Raw genomic sequence first — 26135 nt, 5'->3', positions numbered from 1 at the left:
GACCCATGACGTTTTTTTTTTTAATTACTATTCCATTGAATTTAGAATGGGATAAAAATAAATTCAATTCAGATTAAAGAGAAGACCAAATAGGTACAGTCCTGCATTGAAGTAATCAGAAGGAACCCGAACAAACAAAAAGCAGAGATGAAGTCATCAGGAGGAACCTGGATAGGATTCGCATTTCAACTGTTACTCCTCTACCATCAAACCCATCCAGGAACAGCCAGGTGAGCCTTATTAAAAAAAAAATAATCAAAAAAAAAAACCCAGATCAAATTTTTTTTATAATTCTGGCTGCCAGCCTATGTGCCTGATCAAGTTGAAAATTAAAACATGTAGTCCCCATCACCACTAGATCATAATTGTGAAGTTTCACCTCGATTGATTAAGCAGTTCCAGAAAAAATATGATTTAATATTTTTCTTCAATCCAATGTGGCTGACAAACCGTGTGACCAATCAATTATTCCTTAACCCTTTGAACCCTGGCAACCGTTTTACCGGCCGCTATTCATAACTCCATAAACCCGAGCGGCTGGTTTACCAGCAGCTATTCAAACCTCGATATACCCAAGCGGCCGGATTTTTCTCCAGAGAGCCCAGGGTGGCCCAGAAAGTCCAAGGAGCTCAGGGTTCAAAGGGTTAACAAACTTGTACACCCATGACTTGGGGGACATTTGTGTGAAGTTTCCCCATGATCTGTCCAACTGGTCTGGAGAAGAAGATTTTTTGTAGGTTTTCCGATAAATCCAATATGGCTGCCAAACCATGTGACCTATGATGTCATATGTGTGAATCTTTTGTTCCTCATGGAGAGTCGGTCATACATGTGAAGTTTTGCCTTGATCTGTTCAGTCATTTCAGAGAAGATTTTTGAAGGTTTTTTTTTTTTAACAATATGGCTGCCAAATCACATGACTGATGACATTTTTTTTTTCCTTCTGTGGACCATTTTATCCCTAGATGACGCTCAAAAATTTTCATACTGATCAGATGTAGCATTGTACATATGCAATTATGACATCATAACGAAGGCACCTATGACGTCATCAAAAAAATCACTCATTCCCCATGAGTACTACTTGCCATGTGCCAAGTTTAATTTTTTTCCTTGGTGCGGTTTCAGAGATAGAGGTCCAAAATTTTTCCATTTTTCCAATATGGCTGCCACACCACGTGACCTATGACATCAAAATTCTCACCAAAATATTCCACATGAGTAGTCGTTCCTTTAGTGAAAATTGTGCCTCAATCCGACAAGCGGTTGCAGAAAAAATACACAAAAGTTGTGTGCGGACAAACAAACAAACAAATGAAATTGCTCGTTGAGCAAGGAATTGCTGGAATAACTTTGTCATATTTCTATGATCTCTGAAAAAACAAAAACCTGGAAATCAATTTGGTTCTTATAAATCGATAGTGCTACTGTTTAATGAGTTATAGCACTTAGTTTGGTCATGATCATAACTTGGAAGTCAATCGCACTTGAAATGGCGTTTTTATCGCAATTTGAAAGTTTTGACCCGACCCCCCTGACATTCGACCCCCCCAACCGCTTCAGAAGGGTGTTGGTGTGACACCCCAATGAGACATATGGTTGGATGCAGTATTGGAAGATGCACATTTTGGATTTATTTTGAAGTCGATACGACCATTTTAGCAGACGTTATTGCGAAAATAAGAATTTCGGTTTTCCGGTTACCTTGACCTTGACGTTTGACCTAGATTCACCAAAAACGACAAGTGTCTAAGTTGGACCATGGCCGACGTCTGTGCCCAGTTTGGTCATGATTGCTGAAACGGTGTGGCTGCTACAGGGTAAACAAACACACAGACAGACAGACACACACACACACACAGAATGACACACACAACCGACCAACATAATTGCCGAAATCTGAAGGATTCCAGCAATTAACAAACGGACCCAAATGCAACACCCTCTCCTTCGGCGAGGGTAATAACCCTGTCAAGGACAGAATTTCCTGAAGACAGTGAAACAAAAGGAGGTGCTTACAAATAGTTGTGTTTTACGCATTAAAACAATCACTCTGGACTAACCTGATGTTGAGGAATAATGTTCATATCTCATATTTTTTTCTCGGTGGAAAAATGACAAAAAAGATTCTCCAATTGCTTTGACCCTAAAACTCACAAGCAGCACGCATTGTCACCTCTCGGGGGCTGGCAGGATAGCCGAGAAGTAGTTCTACCCTGGGTTTGAATCTTGACCCAGCTATAAACTGTCATTCTGGTGTTTCGTGGGCAGGGTGATTTATGGATATGTGTTCGGTTCGTCGGATATACAGTACGTTAAACTAGATGTCCCGTCTGCGAGCTTTAGTTGGTTAACATTAAAGATCCCGCAGCATCCTTCGTGAAGAGGAGGCGAACTAATCACCAGCATCCTGGCAGAGTTACAAATTCCTGCTCTAACCGTGCCAGAGTACAGCAAGCCTGCACATGTCCACAAAATGGATAGAAGACAAGACAGGACAAGACTGTAAATAATTATATTAATGTGGGGGCGTTTGCCAAAATAAACGAGATTTATACTTCGTACGTACCACCATGTTCCTGTGCCCAGTACTGAGCATCTGTGTAATATACCAGGCCACTACCACCCTTTTCCCAGGGGAGTTCCACTTCTTCTTCATAAAGACGCTCCTCCGTGCGGTCCTGCCGAGTCACATCCTCATGGAGTGCCTCGTGACGCTCCCACTCTTCACAGCTGTCCTGCTCAATCAAAAGCACCACAAACATAACAACTCATAATAAGAAACAGGAACACAGCATGGCTGAGATTGAGGACTATGGAATGCCTGCTGATGTTAATGTCTCACATTTTACAATACATTAACCACATAATAACAGGAGGGTCCCAGTTTAGGTTTGTCACTTACATTATCAGAGTGTGATTCATCTTCAGGGTTTAACGATGCAAGTTCCGAGCTAGGTTCACTGTGCTGCCGTGCTTTTATGTTGTGCCGTCTGCGCCTGTGATCATGTTTCCCGATGAACCGAACTGTGCTGGGCGTCAAATATTCATCTCTCCCTTCTGAACCAAAGTGCACAAGTTCCTCCTGACATGTTGTTTGTGTGTACGTCCAGGAAACATTTCCATATTTACGGTGAGGACCGCAGAGTTGAGCGGAAAGATCGAGTCTTGTGATGAGACTCGGGGGTAGACGGCAGGAACGGATGAGCTCCCGAAAGACAGGAAGAGGTGTTCCGACATTTCCATGTCGAAGCATGTCCGGGGGCGATAGCTCAGGCATCTGGGGAAGGTCTTGACAAGCTATTAATGGTTTTGAACCAGGCCTCCAGCCGGAGAGTTCGCGACGAGAACGTGGAGGCCGAGGGTCATCTGTAAGAGTGCACACATGCACAAACACGATCATAAGACAGGAGTTATAAATGGGAATTAGAATGGCATTCGGTAGAGCGCATACCTCCACCAGTCTGAACAGTTTAGGTTTTGTATCCCAACAATAGGCCGGATCTGGATCCGGACCTGAACCAAAATCGAATTGGTTGTTGTTGTCACCTTACAAACTCATCCACACCTGCTTTTGTCATAATCCACCCACAACTGTTTGAGATATCATGACATGTATCGTTTTTGGCCCCATCTCTCAATGGTGAAGAATCAATGAAAAAAGACAAAACATTCTTGTATCCGGATCTGGCTTCACATAGTCAGCAAAATAGAATTGATTCATCCTTGTCACATACCCACCATATCCACCAAGTTTTGGCTGAATCCATCAACATCTTTTTGACATATCTTGTTCACAGACAGACAGACAGGCAAACAAACAGACAGACAGACAAGGGTGAAAATATCTGTCTACCCTTCGGTGGCAGAGGTAGCAAAGATGAATCGTTGCACAAAATTAATTTAATTAACATGATTTCTTCTGCACCCTTTGTTTCTACAAAAGGTGTGTACCAATACATATCAATAATTCATCTGTCAAATTTACTCCCATCCTCACACTCACCTCTGGTGAGGATGACAGGACAGATGTTGCACTGCTGTCCAATCTCCTGGCCAGTTCTGTCAAACCAGAAGTTCCCATCGTAGCGCTGGGAAAGGAGAGCGGTGCCACCCTGTCCCAGCCGCACAACGCAACACCTTGGCCCAGCTCCATGCTTTCTTCGGCGATCTAGCAGCTTTCCTCGATGGGACTCGCAAGACTTCTCCAGAAAGCCTAAAGGATGTTTGTTTCTAGAAATAAATGCAATCAGATATAAATTTCTGCACATAAGTATGTCAATGATGACTTTGGATGAAGTATTTTAAGAGCTTGGATTAGCAAGCATTTCAATAGCTCGCATTACTTCCATAAAAAGTAATCATAATCAACGTTGTTTCGTATGCAGCCTGTGGCTACTGGTTGCATCATTTTCCGAAGTGTGGCTGTGCTGCTGATGCAGTGCCCCTGTTACCAGTAAGATGGTACTCATTTTGCTGACGTTGGAAGGATGACAGGCCGAGTCAACACACCTGGTGTGTTATTTCAATGGCACAACAGGGAATCACTACTCAAGACTAATATCTTAAGCCAAACACCTTAACTGTTAAGCCATCACCAAGCTTATCATAATCAATATAAAAAGCTCAGGAGACTTTAATATAATGGAATATATACATATATCTGATTCTGTTGTACCTTACTCTGTTTTCGAGTGATGGTGCTGCCGAAGCAGTTTCTTGGCAAGGGTATGACTGGGTGGGTTGCCATTGCCTTCCCAGCAGTAGTTAGGACTGGAATTTGGAATTTGTTCAGGGTGCCGAAGATAGCTTCTGTACTCTTCACGAAGGACACCGTGCGATCTTTAACGTCCACCAACAAATGCCGGCAGATGGGAAATCTAGTTTAACGTCCATCCGAGGAACAGCACATACAATGATAACAAGTGAAATCCTTCAATACAGCGCGTGTGGTGAAGCAAATGAGTACACTAATGTTAAAATATGCAATTTATGCTTTTTCAGTTGAAAAACAATTAAAAAGCGTACTTAATATTTGAAATGTAAAAATCTTGTTATTATTGTGATAAGCACCTTTATATATATAACAGAAGGAATGAAATTGTTCGATACAGCATGGTAGGGGGCCACAAAAGAATGATAGCATAAGAAGAACTTAGCTTTCAGCATTCGGCGATCAGCGCGAAATGCGATGGTGGGCGGAAATGACGTCTTTCGGCGCGAAATGCGATGGTGGGCGGAAATGACGTCTTTTGGCGCGAAATGCGATGGTGGGCGGAAATGACGTCTTTCGGCGCGAAATGCGATGGTGGGCGGAAATGACATCTTTCGGCGCGAAATGCGATGGTGGGCGGAAATGACGTCTTTCGTTCGTTCGTACATGAGAGGGGCGCGTTTCTTGGTTTTTTTTTTCCCGTCAAGCAATAAATGAAATGGTTTTCACATAAAAAAAACACATTAGTTTAACAAATTTCCATTGAAATACTCAGGTATTTCCGTCAATTCTCGCTATTTCCGTCTAGGTTACGCACTGCCATCATTGGCTGTCTTGAGGCACGTTGGGGGGGGGACAGGGGACACCGGAGACGTGGTAGACACAGGGGACATTTCAAACTCGGTGCAATTGTATACAGCGCACGCGCTGTAAAAATTGTCCTCCCAGTGAAACACCAAGATGACAGTTTATAGGTAGGTCAGGATTCAAACCCAAGCCAGACATCTTAGAGATGAGTGTGCATATCTCTGGGAGTCTACAGAATCCTGCTAGCCTCCTTTATAATGATGTACCAAACATACTTTTGCCTTACCAGTATTCTTTATTCATGCTATATCCTTTTTACTTCTTTATTTTATGCTGAGCATCGAGCAAGGAAGTAGCACGGAATATTATTTAACTCTTTCGGATGACTCGACCAGGGTTTGAACCACCAACCTCCCAGACTCAGAGCTGACGCTCTAACCATTACACCACAGAGTCTGTTGTCACCCATCAACTGTCCAACATGGAATCAAATCTAGATGCAGCTATAAGTTACCACCAAGGTGTTTTGCATGCAAGGCAATGCACCGATGTGAGCACCATTCATTAGATGGACATTAAGCCAGAGGACCCGACTGCCAGCACTGGTTGTTGATGGACGTTCTTATCTTATGCCATCTGCACCTCTGATCACGTTTACATTTGAACCGAACTCCCACGGTGTGATTTGCAAAGCCGAGGTGTGTTATCGCTGACACCATGAATAAAATACAAATTCCTGTTGCCTGGAGTCTGAAGCCAGGCTTGTTCAACTGGTTCATCAAGAGTTGGGACAACAAAAACAAACAAAACCTTCAACAGTTGAACCCATAATAAAGTGGGAACAATAAAATAAGCAGCCATACTAGATACAATCCATACCAATAAATGTGTGCGTGTGTGTGTGTGTGTGTGTGTGTGTGTGTGTGTGTGTGTGTGTGTGTGTGTGTGTGTGTGTGTGTGTGTGTGTGTAAGTATGTATATGTGTGTATGTATGAACGTGTGTGTATATGTGTCTGTGTGCGTATACGTGTTTGTGTATATGTGTATACGTGTGTGTATGTATGTATTTGATTTTGTATCCCTACCGGCATTGTCGGGCATTGCGGTGACTGCTCAAAAGGGGTAGGACGGTACATTTAGCCTTCAAATTACCCCTCAATCTGGCTATGGTTGATAAAGCGATGTGCAATGTGAAAAATGATTCTGGATGAGGTATGCTCCTCAAACGTTGTAACTTCATTGTGTGGGATGAATGTATCATGTCGCACAAGCAGGCATTCGAGGCACTTGACCAAACTCTCCAAGATATTCGACAAAACAGTACACCCACGGGCACAGTGACAGTTCTTCCTGTCGGTGATTTCAGACAAACTTTCCCCATCATTTGTTGGGATACTCGAGCCGATCCAGTCATTGAGAGTCCAAAATCGTCAGTGCTGTGGCAAGATATTGAAAAAAAATATCCTCAATACCAATATGCACTTGCACCAACAAGAAGATCATAGTGCACACCAGTTCACCACTCTTCTGCTCGACATTGTTGATGGTAAAATCGCACCTGGTACCGGTGACGGCCTCATTCCTCTTCACCAAAATCTGACTGCAGTGGTGAGTTCCGACAACAATTTGATAAACTGCGTTTCCTAATTTTAGCTCACTTGAAAATAATTCCAGGGAGCTTATAGGTGGCATGTCATCCATCAGTCCGTCCGTCCCCATCCATCCATAAACACTTGCAGCCTCTCTGAAACTAAACACCTTTTCAATGAAACTTGATCACAACCTTCACCATCCACGATGCACCAAAGTTTGTGCACGGCGTTAAAAAAAAGTTTTTTTTAAAAAATCACAAATTGGGGTGTGAGGGGAGTTTGCAGAAGGAGAGGGGGGTTGCCCCCAAAATATGTATTTACTTTATTCATCAAAACTACACACAAAATTTTGATGAAACTTGATCACAACCTTCATCACCCGTGATGTACCAAAGTTTGTTCACACCATTTATTAATTCGGGGTCTGAGGGGGTCTACGGGGGGAGGGAGGATTGGCCCGCAAAATAGGTATTTGCTTTCTTCTCAGAAACTACACACACAATTCCAATGAAACTTGGCCACAACCTTCATCACCCGTGATGCATCAAAGATTGTTCACGCTATTAAAAAAAAAAAAAAATCGGAGTTTGAGGAGGTTTACGAGAGTGGGATGTGGCGGGGGGGGCAGGGGTTTGCTCCCCAAAATAGGTATTTGCTATAACATTGGTTCACGAAATGACGTCATTCATACACTGAATGAACGACTATTGGAACGTGTGCCCAGTGAAGAAGTCACCTATAAATCCTTTGACACTGCTCTGGACGTAGATCAAATCATTAACTACCCTGTCGAGTTTATAAACTCGCTACATCCTCCAGGCATGCCACCTCATGAGCTGAAACCGAAATTTTGGACACCAATCATGCTTTTTTGCAATCTGCATGCCCCATAATTGTGTAACGGAACTCAGTTGGTCATGCGGCAGCTGATGAAAAATCTCATAGAAGCCAAGATCTCCATAAAAGAGTTCTCAGAAGAGAATGTGTTGATTCCTCGTCTACCACTCATTCCCAGCGACTGTCCATTTGAATTCAAGTGGCTCCAATGCCAGTATCTCGATTACTCGCCATGTCGATAAACAAGGCACAAGGACAAACGCTGCACCAAGCAAAACTATCTAGCCCAACCATGTGTTTCACGTGGCCAGCTTTATGTCGGATGCTCCAGAGTTAGGACTGGAACGAGTTTGTTCATATTATGCATATGATGTTCTAACCACGAAACCACGGAAGTTCTCACATGAAATAAGCCTGATTCATTCAGTGAGTAACAACGCCTACAATCTCCAATCCGTCGAAGTTCAGATCCCAGCGAGGTTCCCCAGGAAACACCTTTAGACCCAGAGAGCGAGGAGGCCGAGCATCTTAACACCTTAAGACCCAGAGATTGAGGTGGCCGAGCATCTTAACACCTTAAGACCCAGAGATTGAGGTGGCCGAGGATCTTAACACCTTAAGACCCCAGCGAGGTAACCCAGGATACATCTTAAGACCCCATAGATGTTGAGGTGTCCGAGGATGCACCTGATAAAGGACATAATTAAAAAAGGCCGTTAATTATCTTCAAAAAGGTGTTTTAATCAACCCAACCACCCAATGTTCACTCGTACACTCCCTTGGAGTTCCCTTACTATGCATGCAAAGTATCAAGCTGCGAGGTGTCATGGTTTTGGAGTTATGTAGAAGACGGACTGACAGAGACACACTGACATTTAATAGTTCAAATAACTTTGGTTATACAGAGTAAAGAACTGATGTTTAGGGTTAGTTCAACAGTAAAGAAATGCTGAGGGAAAGTATTGTAATTAAAAATTAATGGGGTGTCACTTTCATGAACACCTTGAGGCAATTTTTGACAGATATATTGTGTTTTCCATTGCAACACTGCTCCTTCAAAGACGTGCCAGGTTCAATGAGTGATTGAGTTTGTTGACAGGGTGTCAAGCAGTTGTGTTCAAACAGCTTCCCTGAGTGATCATATTTTGCTGAACTTGGTACATTATGGGCAAGTTTCCACAAATCTTCAAAAAAAATGTTTTGCCAAAATTTCCTAACTCAAACAGAAAGTTAGCAAGGTGTTGGGCTGGCAGGATAGCCTAAAGGCATGCACACTCATATCTGAGCTGTCAAATCTGGATTCATATCTCTGCCCGGCTATAAACTGTCAACCTGGTGTTTTACACGCAGCTGAGGCAGCAATGTGTGTGTCTGGACATAAAACTGTGTGCCCTGTCTGGTGACATTAGTTGGTGGACGTTAAACATCTCACGTTGTCCTTCACGAAGAATAGGTGATCTTCGTCTGCACTCTAAAGAAATGTAAATTCCTGCTCTAACTCACACGGGGCACTGCAACAGGAGCACAACTGCGCCCCCAGAAAATGATGCAAAGAGCAGCCATATACTGCATACAAAAGGAAGGAAGGTGCTTTCCTGTTGTTGGACGAAATGACCTTTTCTGTATTATCACAGAGTGCACTCGTACTCTCCAAGTAGGGATGGTGCGGAAAAAAATGTCGGTCCTACCCGTTACATCCAAAACTAAAGTTGGAGTATCTTCTCGAAAAAAAAGTCACTTCAGCTACATACGAGAGCCTACCTGGTCTGTTCAGCTGAATGACTCGGCAGGGATCACTTTTCAGTACTTCAAACCATGGCAAAATCAAAAAAACGAGATTGGTCAAAACCGGCAAACCTTCTTATTCATAATGTATAATATGGAATAGGCAAAGCCTAGAAGCGAACGTAGAATTCTTCTTACATTCGATGCTGCAATTTCCGGTTACTTCAGCCTGGATTCGGGATCAGCGATCAAATAATGTAAATCACGATTTTTTTTTTTTTGTATACCTTGGTCGAGGCTCGTATGAGAGCTAACACACAACTCACAGCAAGGAGGCATGAGACAAGAGGGGCGGGAGTGGAAGGGACAAAACAGTGGGGAACAGACACATTAGGTGAACTGTGGAAGGGAGAGGGATGGGGATGGGACGGGGAACATGGCGAAGAGAAGATGGACATTACAGGGACTTTCAGGAAGGAAAGCAGGGGAATTGAAGGAAGTGGGCTTGGGTGGATTATCGGGGGTAGAAAAGATCGAGGATTTGGATGGGGGAAGATAAGAGGTGGTGGTGAACAGCTGTTTTGAAAGCCTGGAGGGAAGAATGGGAAAGAATAGAGTGAGGAAGTTTATTCCAAAGGCGGGAAAAAAGAGGAATGAAAGAGTGAAGATGAGCAGTGATTCGTGATTTTGGTAGTTTTACCAGAAGGGGGTTATTGGCGGACCTTGAGCGCCCTGTGGAAATGTGGTGGGGACAAATCGCAGAGAGAGCAGGGGGGGCAAGGCTGGAGAGGAGTCGGTAGAAGACAGAAAGACCACCGACCAACCTGTGGTGATTGAGTGAGAGGCCCAAAGACTCAGCTTCATTGCGGGAGATGCCGATGATCTTAAATGCCCTGGTTTCAACAGCGTGAAGCCGAGAAAGGTGGGAGGCAGGAGCACCAGCCCAGAGGGGAGAGCAGTACTCCATCAGGCTACGGACAAAAGCTTTGTAAGTGGTCAGGAGCTCAAGAGGGCCGAGGAAGGACTTTGCACGACGGAGGATTCCCAGTCGGCGACTGGCTTTTGAGGCGAGGTTGGAAATGTGACTTTCCCAGGAAAGGTCATGGCAGATAGTGAGACCCAGAAGCTTGAAAGAAAAGACTTCTTCCAGAGGATTGTTGAGAAAGTGGATGGGGGGGTTTTCTAAACGGTCCTTTCGAAGAGACATAGTGAGAGTGTGAAATTTGTCTGGATTGAAAGACATGTTCCACGTGTTAGACCAGTTTGTGATTTTATCCAGATCTGCAGTGAGCGAAGAAGCTGCTGCTTGCCGGTCTGAGGGATGACAGATGGTACGGCAGAGGGTGGAGTCGTCGGCAAAGAGAAATAGAGGATTTTCCAGAGAGTCCGAGAGATCATTGATGAAAACCAGAAAAAGAACAGGGCCCAGAACGCTACCTTGAGGAACCCCAGCCTGCACAGGAAGAGGGGATGAAAGAACTCCATTTAGGGCCACACGTTGACTGCGACAGGAGAGGAAGTCTGCGAGCCATGAGTGGAGATGGCCTTGAATTCCATGGGAAGAGAGTTTGGTGAGTAGTGCAAGGTGCCAGACTGTGTCAAAAGCACGTGATATGTCCAGGGATACGGCTCGGATTTCCTGTCTGGCATTGAGGACCTCCATCCATTGATGGGAGAGCAGAAGCAGCATATCCAGGGTAGAGTGACCTTGTCTGAAACCAAATTGATGATTGGAAATCAAGCCATTGGAGAAGAGGAAGGATTTCATGTCTGAAGCGATGATGGATTCCATAACCTTGCTGATGATTGGGAGTAGGCTGATTGGTCTGTAGTTACAGGGATCTGTTTTTGCACCTTTTTTATGCAGGGCAGTGATGTTAGCAGATTTCCAAGCAGATGGCAGATGACCTTGGGCAAATGAGAGGGTGAATAGAACAGAGAGAGGGTGAGCAAGAGCAGAAGAGCAGGCTTTGAGAACACGTGGGCTGATGCCGTCTGGACCGGTTGCAGAATCTGACTCGAGGTTTGAAAGCAAGCTCTCCACCTTGTCAGGAGAAAAGGATACAGAGTCCAGGGACAGTTGGGTGCGACTGGGTAAAGTGGGTAGAGATAGTGATGGGTTTAGGACACAAGATTTAGCTGCAAACACCGAGTTTAGACATTCAGCTTTATCACGTGTGGAATCAGCAGTGCGGCCATTTGAGGTAAGGGAGGGGATGGAGGGGGAACATACACCAGAAACAGATTTGATTAAACGCCACCAGGATTTTGAGGAGGGAGAGAGGTTTGAGAGTTCAGACTTGAGATGAGAAAGATGTTGTTTTCTGGCTCTCCTGAGGGTAGATACACACTTGTTCCGAGCTTTGTGGAAAGAACTGAGATTGCCCTCAGTTGGGTTTGCTTTCCATGAGGCAAAGGCAAGTTGTTTCAGGACAACTGCCTCGCCACAAGCTTCAGTAAACCAAGGGCGGGAGGAAGGGTAAGACAACTGAACACGAGAGGGGATAAATCTGTGCATGAGGGAGAGCAAGTTTCTTTGAAAGAATTCCCAGGATGAGTTGATGTTTGAGAAAGTAGTGATAGGAGACCAGTCTGTAAGTTTGATGGCTGCTCGGAGACCCTGCCAGTCGGCTTGAGTGAAATGCCAGACTCGACGGCGGTGAGGTGGTTCTCTGATAACAGCCAGAGAGATGTCCACTTTAACAAGGACGTGGTCAGAAGAACCAATTGGAGCGAAGGAAGAGCAGCAGATATTGTCAGGGAAATTTGTCAAAATCAGATCCAGAAGAGATGGAGTACCATTGGTTGAGATCCGGGTCGGGAAGTTGACCGATTGAGTCAGTCCCAATGAGTCGCAGAAAGCTTTTGCTGAGGTGCCATGGCAGGTGAGAGAGGTACCCACACCTAGCCAACTGGCGTGATGACAATTGAAGTCACCACATAAGAGGACAGAGAGAGTTTGGATGAGAAGACAGAAGATGGTCCATGTTTTCGGATAGTGAGGTGTAGATGGAGTCATCACTGTTCGGTGGACGGTACAGTACACATATAAACATGAGGTGGGAGTGGAGGGGAAGCCGAAGCCAGAGGTATTCCTGGGGGTGTGGGGGAGTGAGAGCAGTGCATGGAGAGTGAGGAATAGAGTCTTTGATGAAGAGAGCAACACCTCCACCAGGACGAGGCTCAGGTCTGTCATACCGTAAGAGGGAGTAACCAGGGAGAGATACTTGGGAGTCAGACAAGTCTTGGGAGAGGAAAGTTTCTGTTAGGCAGATAATGTCTGGTTTGTCAGTGGCAACCTGTATGGAAAGATCTGAAAGGTTTGAGCGAAGGCCCCGGATATTTGAGGTCCACACTTTTAATGAAGAGGTAGGGGAGGAGGCTTTGGGTGCAGGAGGTGGAGGGGAGGGGGAGGGTAGGACAAGGGACGAGGGGGGAGGTAAGGAGGGTTGCTGAAAGAGTATGGGTTATTGCAGAATAGCGAGGGCAGGGGCTGTATGAGGAGGTGAAAAGGCTCTGTGGTGCTGGGGGAGAGGGGGACAAGAGACAAGGAAGAAGGCAGTTGAGGATTTGAGGAGGTGGAGTGAAGAGATGGCGGTGAGAGGGCAGTGGAGGGAGGCAGGTTGGTGGATGAGTGGGGGGGCAACTTAGAGAAGGAAGAGTGAGGGGGATGAAAGGCGAGAGAAAGGTGAGGGGGGAATTTTTGAGAGAGGTGAGAGGGAGGCTCGGAGGGAGAAGAGTGGGATGGTTGCTTTGAGAGTGAGGGGTGAGGGGGTGGCTTGGCACTGAAGTTGGAAAGCGAGTATCCATGGAAAACTGTGGTTTTTAAAAGTTTTAGGTCAGAGATGCGATTTAACACAATTCTTGATGGATGTAACGAAGGCGAATTCAGAGACTGGAGAGAAGAAGCGCTGTAATAGTTGGATTTTTTAGGCAAGAAATGAAGGAGAGGTCGAAATGAGAGCAGTCTGTTAAAATAGCAGAAGAGTAGTGCATTGTGAAACAGTAAAGAGTACCACATGTGTGAGAGAGGAAGATGAAGCATTATAAGATCGTTTTTGTTGTTAATATTAATGTATGAGAGAGTTCAACAGATTAGATCATGGAAGTGTAGAAAAAAAAAAAAAATCGAGGAAGAAGACGAGGAGGAAGTTAAGAGGAAGAAGAAGAAGCAGAATCGGGAGAAGGTGAGCGTGTTGTTGTTGTTGATGGGTATATATATATATATATATATATATATTTATATATTTTTTGAGATAAGAAAGAGATTAGTTGGGAGAATGGGGGATGTTTGGAAAGTGGGGAGGATGAAAATTGAAGGTAATGGGGAGGATAGAAATTGAAGGTAATGGGGAGAAAAAAAAAAAAAAAAAAAAAAAAAAACGATCGAACACCGAGTGGAACCGATCGGCCTCAAGCCTAGGCCTAGGCCTCAAACACCAGGTAAGAACGTCGACAAAAATACTCACAAAATAGCACGATTTTTGAAACAAAACCGAACTAGGAACACACAGTAACATGTAGGTGAGAAAATTAAACAGTTAAAACGGGACAAACAACAACCGGAAACTTAACTTTGGGAACGTCAGCAGGGAGCCCCGAAGGAGACCTCTCGCCGCTCCAAAACCGGAACCGGAAGATTAAAAATTATTTTTTGATGATGCGGGAGATATCTTTATAAAAGTTCCGGAAAGAGTTTCAAAATCACTCCCGGTAATGTTAAATACTAAATAAACACTTCCTGTCATGAAAAAAATCACTTTCAGAAGTATAAAATTAACTTTGGGGAAAAAATATTTGAATAAATAAATAAACACTTCCGGTCATGATCTCCTGGTACGCATCATTCCTCATGACAAAAACCAGAAGCAAAAGGGTCATAGCCAACACATGGATTCCAAATTGCCAGGGTATTGTGTTGTTGTTGTTGTTTCCTATTCTCTCATGTGCACGTGTTGAGTATGAAGATCACTACGTTCGCTACTAATAAATGTCAGTGTGCCAGTCAGTCAGTCAGTCAGTGTGTCTCCTCCATAACTCCAAAACAATGAAACCTAACAACCTGAAACTGTGCATGCATACTAAGGGAACTCCAAGGGAGTGCCAGAGTGAAAACTGGGTGTTTGGGTGAATTAAAACATCCCTTTTGAAGATAATTAACGGCCTTATTTAATTATATCCTTTATCAGGCGCATCTTGTTTACCTCGCTGGGGTCTTATATCGCCATTTTGTTCAGCCTACTCAACAATGCCTTGACTTGGAACAGGCCGCAATGGTTTATTAACAAGAGTTTATTTTTTTCCCACTTCCCTCATTCATATTATCGAATGCCTGATCAGCACACCTACGAATCGCTGGATAAATTGCAATGCTTATAAATGCCCGGAGACATCAGCGTTTCTGGCTTTATATAATTTCCACACATACTATAACCTCGAGAATCTCTTAAACCAAGCCGTATTACAAAAGGTAAGTTCCAGAATTGAACTTGACAGCAGTGCCAACTGCAAAAAAAAAAAAAGTGTTCATTTGTCTAATTCGGACATAGTTTGGACATCGCTATCGCTTACCAAGCCAGCCATCCTTATCAACCATTCAATTGGAGTGCTTGCTTGAGTGCTTAAGCCGCTTGCCGAGCACCCAACAGTCGACGGCGGTACAAATCATGTCCAGGTTGGGATGTATACTCAGGAGTTGCTACAAGGTAGTACATAATTATATGGATATATTTGGATCTGTAAATTTAGGGACTCTCCACAGGTGTGTGTGTGTGTGTGTGTGTGTGTGTGTGTGTGTGTGTGTGTGTGTGTGTGTGTGTGTGTGTGTGTGTGTGTGTGTGTATGTATGTCTGCATGCATGGTTTCTAGGCGATGTGGTGGCAAAGTTTCATCCCATATTTTTGAGTTTTTAACTTTTAACCACAGCAGCATACGAGCGATCACGTTTTCCTTTGCCCTCGTGACTGTTTCTAAAGTAATTGGTTATTTTATATGACTGGGTGTGTTCTACAAAGGTTAAATAGTTTCTCTTTGTGAGTTTCAAAGCAAAATACATTTGATAACACTCAATTTCCGAGTCGTTCCCCTTATTAATGCGTTTTCTCAATTACAGAGCCAATTTTTTTTTCCACCTGTCACATGACGCGTGTGTGTGTGTGTGTGTGTGTGTGTGTGTGTGTGTGTGTGTGTGTGTGTGTGTGTGTGTGTGTGTGTGTGTGTGTGTGTGTGTGTGTGTGTGTGTGTGTGTGTGTGTGTGTGTGTGTGTGTGTGTGTGTGTGTGTGATTCATAAGGCATAACATTCTCTGCAAACTCCCCTACCCCCACTACCTACACCCCTCTACGTCTCATCCTTATACCCCCCGCCCCCCTTAGTATACCCATAATCCAGACGGCCGTTATCTCTGAATGGTGGTTATGTCCAGACAGACCCTCCCTTCACACACTGCCTTCCCTTTTCGCACCAATCCTTACTCCCCCTCCTTCCTCACTCTCCTGTCATTCCTCACCCACCTTTATCTCCCTCCCTCACTCCCCCTCTCTCCTCACTCACCCCCCCCCCCCAATCACCCTACCCTCCTATCTCCCTCCCCTCCTTCAATATTCCCATTATTAAAGCAACGAGATGTATTTGCTACTACATAAATAAATTATTATGTAATATACTATTTTATTGATAATTAAATAATATATGGAGGGTGATGTCAGAGACACAGCCCGGTTAATAGAATGGGCACTCGGTCGAAGGCATACCTCTGCCAGGCTGAAGAATTTACGTGTTGTATCCCACTGTAGGCTGATCTACATCCGGACCTTAACCAAAATCTTACCAGTTTGTTCTTGTCACCTGACCAACTCATACCCCTAGTTTTGTCATAACTTGTCCATGACTTTTTGAAATATTTTGCTCAACTGTATATCGTTTTTAGCTCCATCACCCAATGGTGAAGAATCACTTAAAATATTCTCAGATCCAGATTCGGATCTTCACGAAAAATCAAATAAATTATTCCTCGTCACACACCAAAACTGTCCACCAAGTTTCGTCTGAATCCGTCCACAACTTTTTGATATGTCGTACAATATATATCGTTGTTGGCCCTATCTCTCAATGGTGAAGGATCACCTTAAAAATTCTCGTATCCAGATCCAGATCCAGATAGTCACCAAAATCTAATCAATTTGGCCTTGTCACACACCCAACTTATCGAACAAATTTCATCTGAATCCGTACATAACTTAGCCATGAAGGCAGAGCCTCCAATATCGGGGAACATATGCCCAATCTGAACACGACATCAAGCAGCTTTGGGGAATGGTGTGTAAAAATGATGGTGCAACTAAAAGACAAAAGTCAACAACAAAGGTGCTCGTCTTCCCCACAACTTAACCGGCATCGAACACATGGGACACAAACAGCACTTATCACCATTATACACCTAAGCTATCGGCATCTCTCCCTTCTTTCCACAACCATAACACTACCCCATTCCCTCTTCCAGAGTCATCCCAGCTCATCACACCCTTTGAAGGATTGGGGGGTGGGGGGGCAGAAGGGGTGATAGGTGCAATCAACTCGGGAGAAACAGAAATAAAAGATCGTGGATCATCATGGGGATACCAAGCAATGCAGATAACTCCATTTCACCCTCTAAAGGCCCCTCCTTAACAATGTCAACCTGGATCGCAGTGGTGTCAAGTCAGTACACACCCCCTCTGGTTCTGCTTGCTTCAACCTGACATCGTGGCGGCTCCCTAAATTTTTTTTTGCTGTGAAGAAAGTTTCCTCTGCCACAGATCAAAGTCCCACTCAACCCATGCCCTAGGACACCAATGTAACAGTCAAGTGGTCCGACCAGGTTGCCCAGGTTCAAATCCGGTAATACGCAGGGCGACCAAGTCAATCCCCCATCGCAGAGACCTCCCACTGGATCCATGTCCAAGGTTGCATTACCATGCGGTTTGAAGTCTTACGACGGATGAGTGCCATGCCAAGGCAGTCACGTGATAGATCTTATCTTTGGCCGAGATTACCAAATCGCGTGATGCAACGTTGTCTAATCTTAATCGAATCGATCAAACAATCTGCCTTTAACAGTACTAGATTCAAGCTACCAGATGAAACCACCGTGAGCAAGCATCATGAGCTGGAGACCAAGACAGGCTTTTAAAGTGTATTTTTTAAATGACACAAATGTACAAAAGTAAACAAGCAACAATCCCAAAAAGTACCCATTACCGCATATGCAGCCACACTAGCAATGATGAACAGGAACCTTAATTTTCGTATGCCTTAGGCCTTCAGACACACATGATAGAAGACAAAGGGAGGCATAGACAGTAGAGATCTGAGGCCAAACCCGTTAAGTTGTTTGTGAGGAGAATGCCAAGTTCTGATACAATTGTTCCGGCAGGCTGCAAGTGGAGGAGTGACACAGCCCGATGGAGCAGGCTTGATGCTGGCATGACGGGGTGTGGCTTCTCTCCTCTCTGGGTTCACTCCAGGGCGCAGCCTCCAGCTCAGCACTTCCGGGGTTCTGGATCATGATTCTGGTCAGACCATGCCTTCATGGATGGCACGACAGACACAGCTGACAATTTATACCCCTCCCCTCACGTTTGCCAATTGTCCATGCCCCAACCGGTGGGTGAGGCTTATAGTGCAGCAGATTACTGAAATAATCTTTCACTTGGTGGTACAAGCACCAAATTTGGTATACATGTGCTCAAGGGACCTATTCTCTCAGAAAAGTACGTTACCCACGTTGAAAAACAAAATGGCCACCATTTTTCAAGATGGCCACCATTTGAAGTGGTTTGAATCTGTGTTTGAGCTAAATTTTGATGGAATAATGCTATTTTAATGTTCTATGCATCGAAATATATGTTTTTGAGTTAGAAAAATCCATTTCTGCACTTACAAAATCGTAATTATTGAAAACTAAGATGATATGGCCGGAATTAAATGACGACAGGCTCTTTTAGCGCTACATTTTGCAAAAAGAAAAAAAATGAAGAATAATATAGCATATACAGCAGGAAATTATTATCTTTTGATTCACGTGGTGGATTAGTCAATCATTTAGTCCTCACATTTGCATGCACACAACTGTGTACACTTGAGACTGAAGCGATAGCATTTACATCGCCCTCGGCATTCCGTCTTGCAGCCACATTTTGTTAACTGCTGACAACCAAGTCCAAGACAATTAAGTCCAAAAGACTTGCCAGACCTCACCATCTTTCTGCCACCCCCAGTTAGCAGGGCTTTCAGTTTGCATTTTGCACACTGTTGCCTGGCCCCATATGCAGCCTGCTTGGTAAGCAGACCGTTTGACATGCTGTATGAGAGCTGCACTTGTCGGTGGAATGGCATCATAAGACCTTTGCTTCCGAGCGAACAAGTCCAGTCTTGCCTCATCAACTTTGTCCATAGTGCTGTTCTTGTCATACATGGTGATGACAAACTTCTCAAGGACGTTGTAGTCTGCATTTTCCACGACTGGTGGGTACTGACTTAACTTCTTGAAGACGGGAGTCACTTGAGGGTAAACCTCCCATGCCTGCCATGCAGTTTTTTTGCCTTTTCCGCAAAAAGCTGACAGAATATCACAGCCAGTGAAGGCGTGAAAGAACAGCATGCCACTGGATTTGTCTGGGCCAAGATTCGCCACCATGTCATGAATTGGCAACCACTTAATGAACTGACCCTGGCCAAATTCAACCCACAGCATTTCTATGCCTGTGTCTTGGAGGGAAGCAAAAACACTGACTGCAACAACGAGAACATCTGTGTCACATGCTTTAATCAACACAGACGTCATCTGTTGCTTGGCTGCATGAAGAGCATGAGTGAAGATTCTGGAGTCAGCTTCCTCGTGGTTGCAAGGATTTAAGCCATGAAGACTGATGGATCTTTTGGAAAGAGCCTGATCTCCTTTGGTCACAACAATGACATTGTCAGGACACATGGTCACTATCTTATCAGCAAGGAACCCAAAGAGCTCTGTCTTGTTGTTGTTGTCTCTCAGGAAACTTTTCCGGTTAGGCGGCAGCTTGGTTTTCTCCATCACTCAGCGTCGATCCCCTTTGCCTCTCTTTGATCTTGTTTCAGCCTTCAGGCTGGAAGTCCAATAAACATCAAAAACTATGTCTGTCCTCGCAAAATTCGATGAGTTCATCTGAATCTTTGGAACCACATCTAGGACAGCATATTCCTCAAAGGTCTTTGATGTCTTTGGTGGCAATGAATACACAAGAGAGGACCCATCAATGATAACAGCATCATATCGTGGTCTAGTGTCGGGAGGAGTAACTGAAGCTTCCAGAATTTTTGCAAGTTGTGACTTCTGACCAGTGTGGAGTTTCCCACTGTCACTCAGCACCGCAGGGAAAGATTGGTTTTCATGTTGGAAAAACTCAAGCAGGTCACACTCTCGTGCTTGGCAGGATATAAAGAGTTGCGAGAACAGACGGCAATCATCTTTGAGTACCTGCTGCTTCATGTCGCCAGAAGTTGCAGCTGCCTCTTGGCGAAAGAAGTCTGCTTTGTTCTTTTTGATGGGCTTCTAGAAGGAAGCTCCATCACCCAGACCATTGAAAAATTATCGGAAGGCAACTTTACCTTTCTCAAGGTGAGTCCTTACAAGTTCAGCAGTACTGGGATGCATGATGGTTTTTGAGTCCAATGTGAGCAGGTCTTTTGATTCTTCCTGAAAAGAATTGCCCAGATCCTTCATTTCCCCAAACAATTTCTGCACCTTGTCAGAGAAGGATTTTTGAGAGAGGCTGGTTTGCTCATGGTGCATGATATCTTCATTTGCCACTTTGGCCAGTGACGCCAAGTCATACTGTGATATTAGCACGCTAACTTCTGGTCGAGACACCATCCACCTACTCAGCGCAGCTGGATCCTCAGTAAGCCCAATGGCACCACCATCACCTTTCACTACTGCATTGGCCTGTTCATGCGCTTGGTCAATGGCCAAGCCAGAAAACTCCCTGTTAGTCTTGTGTACCACAAAATTTCCCAGTTGAAATTCATTAAAGACCTCAGGGTGAGTGTGTTCCAAAGTGACCATGTCTCTAAGATGGATGGGAAGCCATCTGGCATAGTTCACATTGTTGTTTGCAAAGAACAAGGGGATTAGAGCAGCCATTGCTTCGCAATACAAACCGAAGTTGGCCTCCCTGAAAGACCTGACCAACGAGAACGTCACCAATTCCATTGACAACACAAGATCCCAGAATTGAAATTGAGGACTCTCTTTTCTGCGTTTCTCACACCAGTCATCAAAATCCAGAGCTTCTTCATTCTCTTCTACACAATGATGCTCATATGCTTCCTTTTGGAGCATGTAGAGGCAACACGCTGTAACTTGGTGTATATGGCGTGTTCTTGTGACACTTGAGGCAGAAAGAAAGGACTCTGCCATTCCAGAAGAAGCCACCCCAGACTTCACAAGAGCACCTGTCCACCCACTGCTTTGAAGTAGGGTTCCAAGAGACCTCAAAGCAGCCATCTCTATGTGAAGGCCCCAAAACATGACAACAAATTTATCCTCACCATACAGGTCAGGCCACTGCCACTGGACTTGTTTGATAAATGCATAAATAGGCTGGTCTACAGTTATCACAGGGACCTGTCCTGGGTTGAGGTGTGCAATAGTATCCCCGACTTTGTTCATGGAGTGCCTTACAGTGGCAACTGAGTGAGCTTCATCACGAAGGAGGGGCAGAAGTGCTGTAATACTCACTTCAAATGCAAGACCTCTCTTTCTCTGCATGATGGGCTGACCAAGTGATGTTAACATTGTCATGTACTTCTTGTGTGAGGCTAATCTTCTGCAACCACTCATATTCATTGGTTAGGGGGAGACTTGGCAGAGATTCATGTGTAACTTTGCCTTTGGGAGGAGAAGGGTTCTTTGTTGTGAAGAACGCAGGATAGACATTTGTATACGAGTCGGGGATTTCTGGGACTTTCTTTACTTCGGTATTCTCAATTAGAATTGGTTCCCGTACTTCTGCTTGATTTCCTGATGTTGTATGTTGAAAGATGGATATGCTGGTTCCATGGAATGATGTGGTCGCCGTTGTGGAAGAGGGATTATGGTCGATGTTCACCCACACACACAAATGAAAATAAACCCAGAGTTATTTATTGGACCCTCGCAGCCGAGGAGACGAGCTAGGGGTCAGAGTCCAGCTGGGTACCTGACTGTCAGAGGAAGGGGGTGTTCCGCGATGCGGCATCGGACAAAGGTCGTTGGTTTGGTCCCCAGTCGCACGTGTGGGACTCATGGTTCGTGGCGGAGCTCAGGTGGTGAATAGCGGGGTCCACGGAGGGGGGGTCAGGGTCACTTTTTTCTTTCCTTGAAGAGGGCCAGCAGAGACACGTTCACCACCTTCACGACCTTCACGACCTTCTGCTCAACCCTCCACTTCAAAAGAACTGCACGCTCAACAACAACTCTGTTGAAAACCTCCGAACAACCTTCGTAACAACCCCAAAAAAACCACCGCCTCAGAGAGTGCTCGGGAATTTATGGACCTCCCTCAATGGGGCGGGGCTCGCTTGAACAGACCTCACTCCCCGCCCTGATTGGGCAGGCTCCCATGGACTCGCCCTTCCTGGGCAGGATTTCGGCCCCTGCCGGGAAACCCCACCCACTCTTCCACACGGGTTCATACTTGTCGAGCAACAGTATCAATGTTGCAAAGGTCGTCGTGAAAGAGTTACAACGTTTGTGGGAGCCGAGAAACCGGAACCGCGAGATCTTGCCTTGGCACGTCAGGATGCGAGAAGGCAGTTGCTTGGTGGTGGATCGTGATGGGCCGAGGGGTCATGCAGATGGGATGGTTGTTAGATGTAATAACCTAACTAAAAGAAATCGCAACGCACGCCTTTGATTCTCCCACTAGACAAAAGGAAGGGGATCTGACTACACACATACCTAACGACATAACTGACTTTTGGGGCATCTGTATGTTGAATGCAAATGGTTTCCAGATCCGTAACAATATCATTTTAGCCCTATCACCACTCAATGGTGAAGAATCACTTTTAAAAAAATCTCGAATCCATATCCAGATTCAGATCGTCACCAAAATTGAAACAATTATTCCTTTTTCCATACTTCACTTGTCCACTAAGTTTCGTCCAAATCTGTCCACAACTTTTCGAGATATCCTGTTCACAAACAGACAGACAGAGATGAAAACATAACCTCCTTCACCTCCGGTGGCAAGAGGTAATAATTACACCATCGGGCGGGCATCAATGTCTCTGAAATTTTCCTTTGTTATAAGGCACAGTTGCTGCTCATTGGAGGATATGTATATCGTTCAAATATCCCCATCCTCCGTCAAGTAGATTTGTCACGATACGTCATTAAAGTTGACCTTAAACATGACCTTGCGATCTTTGGGTGGTCATATGCCCGTTTCTATTTGACGAACTACATTCATCTGCATCAAAGCGATTTTTGAGATACATGATGTTTGTCTAGACTGCAGAGGAATAACAAGCAAACTCAAAAAACAAAAAAAGTCAACCTGGCCTTTAACGGTTAACCTTCTGGTGACCTTCACTGTTAAACATCATGAAGGTGAGTGCATTGAAAGTTTATATTCACCCACACACAGACCCACGGTTTTGTTTTTAATCCTGCTGGGTGTCCATATCCAAACACCCTCCTCACCACAAAACCTGGTGGGGGAGACGGTTTAGTCGCCGACAACCCGACCATGGAACAGGTTAGTACAGGTTTACATGGTACCTGTAGCAGGTCACAGATCGAACCTGACCTGACACAGATTTACATTATTTGATCGCCGATCCCGAATCCAGACCGAAGTAACCGGAAATTACGTCAAAATCATCAGCTGTGCGGCGCTTACATGTATCACGGTATAGTTGGCAAGTATCCAGTTGTGAACAAGTTTTGTGTGAAGTCAGAAGCGAATGTCAGAAGAATTCTACGTTTGCTTCTAGGCTTTGCCTATTCCATATTAACAGACACCTGTCGAGGAAATACAGGTAAAGGTGAGTGAGAAAGCTCACCCAAGCGATCTCTCCTCTCGGACTAGTCCCTGTGGGCGATGGCGATAGTGGAAGCAGTCAAAGCCAGCACTCTCCACAAAATGAGAAAAAAACGTCCGCAGGTCAGCAGCTTGGAACCACGGGGGAATGTTGTTCACCACCACAAACTCGTTACCACCGCAACAAGCTTGCTCTCCGTGTTCACCACTCGAGCGACCTCCGGCGGAGCCCACGGTGCCACTACCACCATCGGCATCGCTTACACTCATCTCCACTACACTACACTACAAACCGGAAGTGTCGTTTGTTTTTGTTTTGTTTTTTTTCCGAGAAACTTCTGAGGACTCGTCGACTTTACAAACCCGTATTGACGTTTAATTTGCGCCTCCAAGTCATATCGATATTTATCCGCCATGAGTAATGACGATGAAGCGTTGTGAAACAAAAAACGGCACAAGGAAAAAAAATAAAAATTAATAAATCGATAAATTAAATAAGTCAACCCCGTGCACCGGAAGAGCTAATCGTCAGATCCGCTGGAATCTATATATGCCACTGACAAATTGTTACGTGGTTAAGGTATGAAAATGCCTTCATGTTGAGCATGATCAAAAATAAAAATTGACGGTAAATGTTGTTTAAAAAAACAACAATCCTTTTTCATGTTTAAATTAAGATGAAACAGCCGGAAGTGACGCAACCTGAACGGCTTAAAAAATTTAAGAGGAAAGCATTGCATTCATGAAATTAATGCTGACATCAAAAGACAATACAAAGCAAGGAACGATGTTAAACAAATCCCAACATGCAATACAAAAACTACAACACCGTCGGGTTCGGTATAAACGAATAAAATAAGCTCGAATTTGCTAAGATCCTCGTCCTCTTAATGATGACGTCATAAAAACGAATATGACGTCATTGTGATGTATCAGGTTTGCGATAAATTATATCTGTGCTCATGCCCGGCTTGATTCCCGCAAATAAAATTCAAACAGCTTGCCTAGTTGCGGAGATAATGGTATCGGCGATTTCCATTAGCGGCGATATTATGACGTCAACTTTTTTTTTCTCGGAAGAATTTCCAAAATCGGAGATGGTTACTGCCTGCGCGTGGGCTTTCTGCACATACGTGGCAAGTTTCACGAAGATCCGATGAAAACTCTGGGTTGTGAAACAAAAAGTCAAAAAATAGGAATGACGTCATAAAATTGATATGACGTCATAGTGATGTATCATATGTTCGGTAATTCATCTCTGCTAATGCCCTGTTCGATTCCCACAAACAGAGTTCAAAAAGCTTACCGAGTTTCGGAGATAATATTTTAGGCGATTTCCATTAGTGGAGATATTTTGATGTCATAACTTTTTTTGTCGGAGGAATTTTCAAAATCGGAGATGGTTACTGTCTGCGCAGAGTATTTTTACACACATATATATATATATATATATATATATATATATATATATATATATATATATATATATATATATATATATATATATATATATATATATATATATATATATATGCCAAGTTTCAGGAAGTTTCGATGAAAACTGGAGGCTGTGAAACAAAAAAGTCCACAAGAACAACAACGTGAGTTGCGCCTCCAAGTTGGCAAGTATACAGTTGTGAACCTCCACGAGGTTCTCCACTTTGAGATCTTAGAGATCCTCCACGAGGATCTAAAAACACCCCCATACATCATTGGAGTCATACTGATCCTATGTAGCAAGTCCAGATGTAATCAGCCCAGAATCAGCCCAGAACTACAGGAGTAGCACAACACACACACACACACACACACACACACACACACACACACACACACACACACACACACACACACACACACACACACACACACACACACACACACACACACACACACACACACACACACACACACACACACACACACGTCCGTGAATTGTGTTACGAATTTGGAATTCAATTGCACACAACATACAGGTTCCTTTAGTCAGCTATGTCGATAAGTGCATGTTCCCTCGATACCTCACCTTCCATTGTTTAAATGTTTTGAAATCGATTAGATGCGCTGCGGATCGATTTAATAGTTAGGGAGCGAACAATGGAGACGTCCCTCCCCTCTTCTGCGAAGAGGAAGAAGAACCCTGCGGTGACGTCAACAACTCCCTCCCACCCGTGGTTGAGCGGGGGGGGGGTGGATCACGAGGGCATGAGTCACGCCGGGTGCGGGGGAGGAGTGCAAAGGATAAAGAGGACATCTTTTCTTTGTTCACAAAGAGTTCGTGGGAGTTCCGTGGTAGGGCTGAGTTCGTGAAGAGTCCCGTTCTGAGTCTCGTGTGCTGAGTCCCGTGGGAGGAGTAAGCTTTTTTTGCTTCGGAGAGAGCAGTCGTTCAGCAGGCCATCGGGTCCTGCTTGGCTTGAGG

At 44.4% G+C, this 26135-nt stretch overlaps 3 protein-coding genes across 4 annotated transcripts in view; 1 reads left to right on the top strand and 2 right to left on the bottom strand.

Moving 5' to 3' along the window:
* The window catches only part of GPATCH3 (G-patch domain containing 3), a 43627-nt gene extending 19594 nt beyond the window's left edge, over window positions 1–24033 (bottom strand). Inside the window, exons 1-4 of one of the 2 annotated variants that reach the window (XM_085881014.1) lie at window positions 23739–24033; window positions 4007–4233; window positions 2906–3369; window positions 2570–2738 (exon numbers count right to left, since the gene is read on the bottom strand). In XM_085881014.1, coding sequence (XP_085737140.1) covers window positions 2570–2738; window positions 2906–3369; window positions 4007–4233; window positions 23739–23986 — 1108 coding nt within the window. In that variant the 5' untranslated portion in view covers window positions 23987–24033. Of the gene's footprint in view, window positions 1–2569; window positions 2739–2905; window positions 3370–4006; window positions 4234–17912; window positions 17933–23738 lie in introns of those variants that run through there. The other variant, XM_085881015.1, reaches the window with a different exon arrangement.
* Window positions 4684–23340, bottom strand: LOC147034339 (uncharacterized). The gene is made up of 2 exons (XM_085881022.1): window positions 18034–23340; window positions 4684–4880 (listed from the first exon to the last, which is right to left on the bottom strand). The coding sequence occupies exon 1, from the start codon at window positions 21535–21537 to the stop codon at window positions 20278–20280; it is 1260 nt and encodes a 419-aa protein (XP_085737148.1). The 5' UTR covers window positions 21538–23340; the 3' UTR covers window positions 4684–4880; window positions 18034–20277.
* The window catches only part of LOC147034337 (uncharacterized), an 86482-nt gene continuing 78437 nt past the window's right edge, over window positions 18091–26135 (top strand). The window contains exon 1 of the mRNA XM_085881042.1: window positions 18091–18226. The gene's annotated coding sequence lies outside the window, so the exon portion shown is untranslated. The remainder of the gene's footprint in view (window positions 18227–26135) is intronic.

This window comes from Eptatretus burgeri, chromosome 1 (genome assembly GCF_056783735.1).
Source record: "Eptatretus burgeri isolate ZD-2024b chromosome 1, Ebu_testis_v1, whole genome shotgun sequence".
NCBI lineage: Eukaryota > Metazoa > Chordata > Myxini > Myxiniformes > Myxinidae > Eptatretus > Eptatretus burgeri.
This window is presented reverse-complemented; position numbering and strand designations above follow the sequence as displayed.

Bases quoted from the DNA above. Each gene is read 5' to 3' on its own strand.
- LOC147034339 (XM_085881022.1), bottom strand. From the start codon at position 21,537: ATGAATATGAGTGGTTGCAGAAGATTAGCCTCACACAAGAAGTACATG.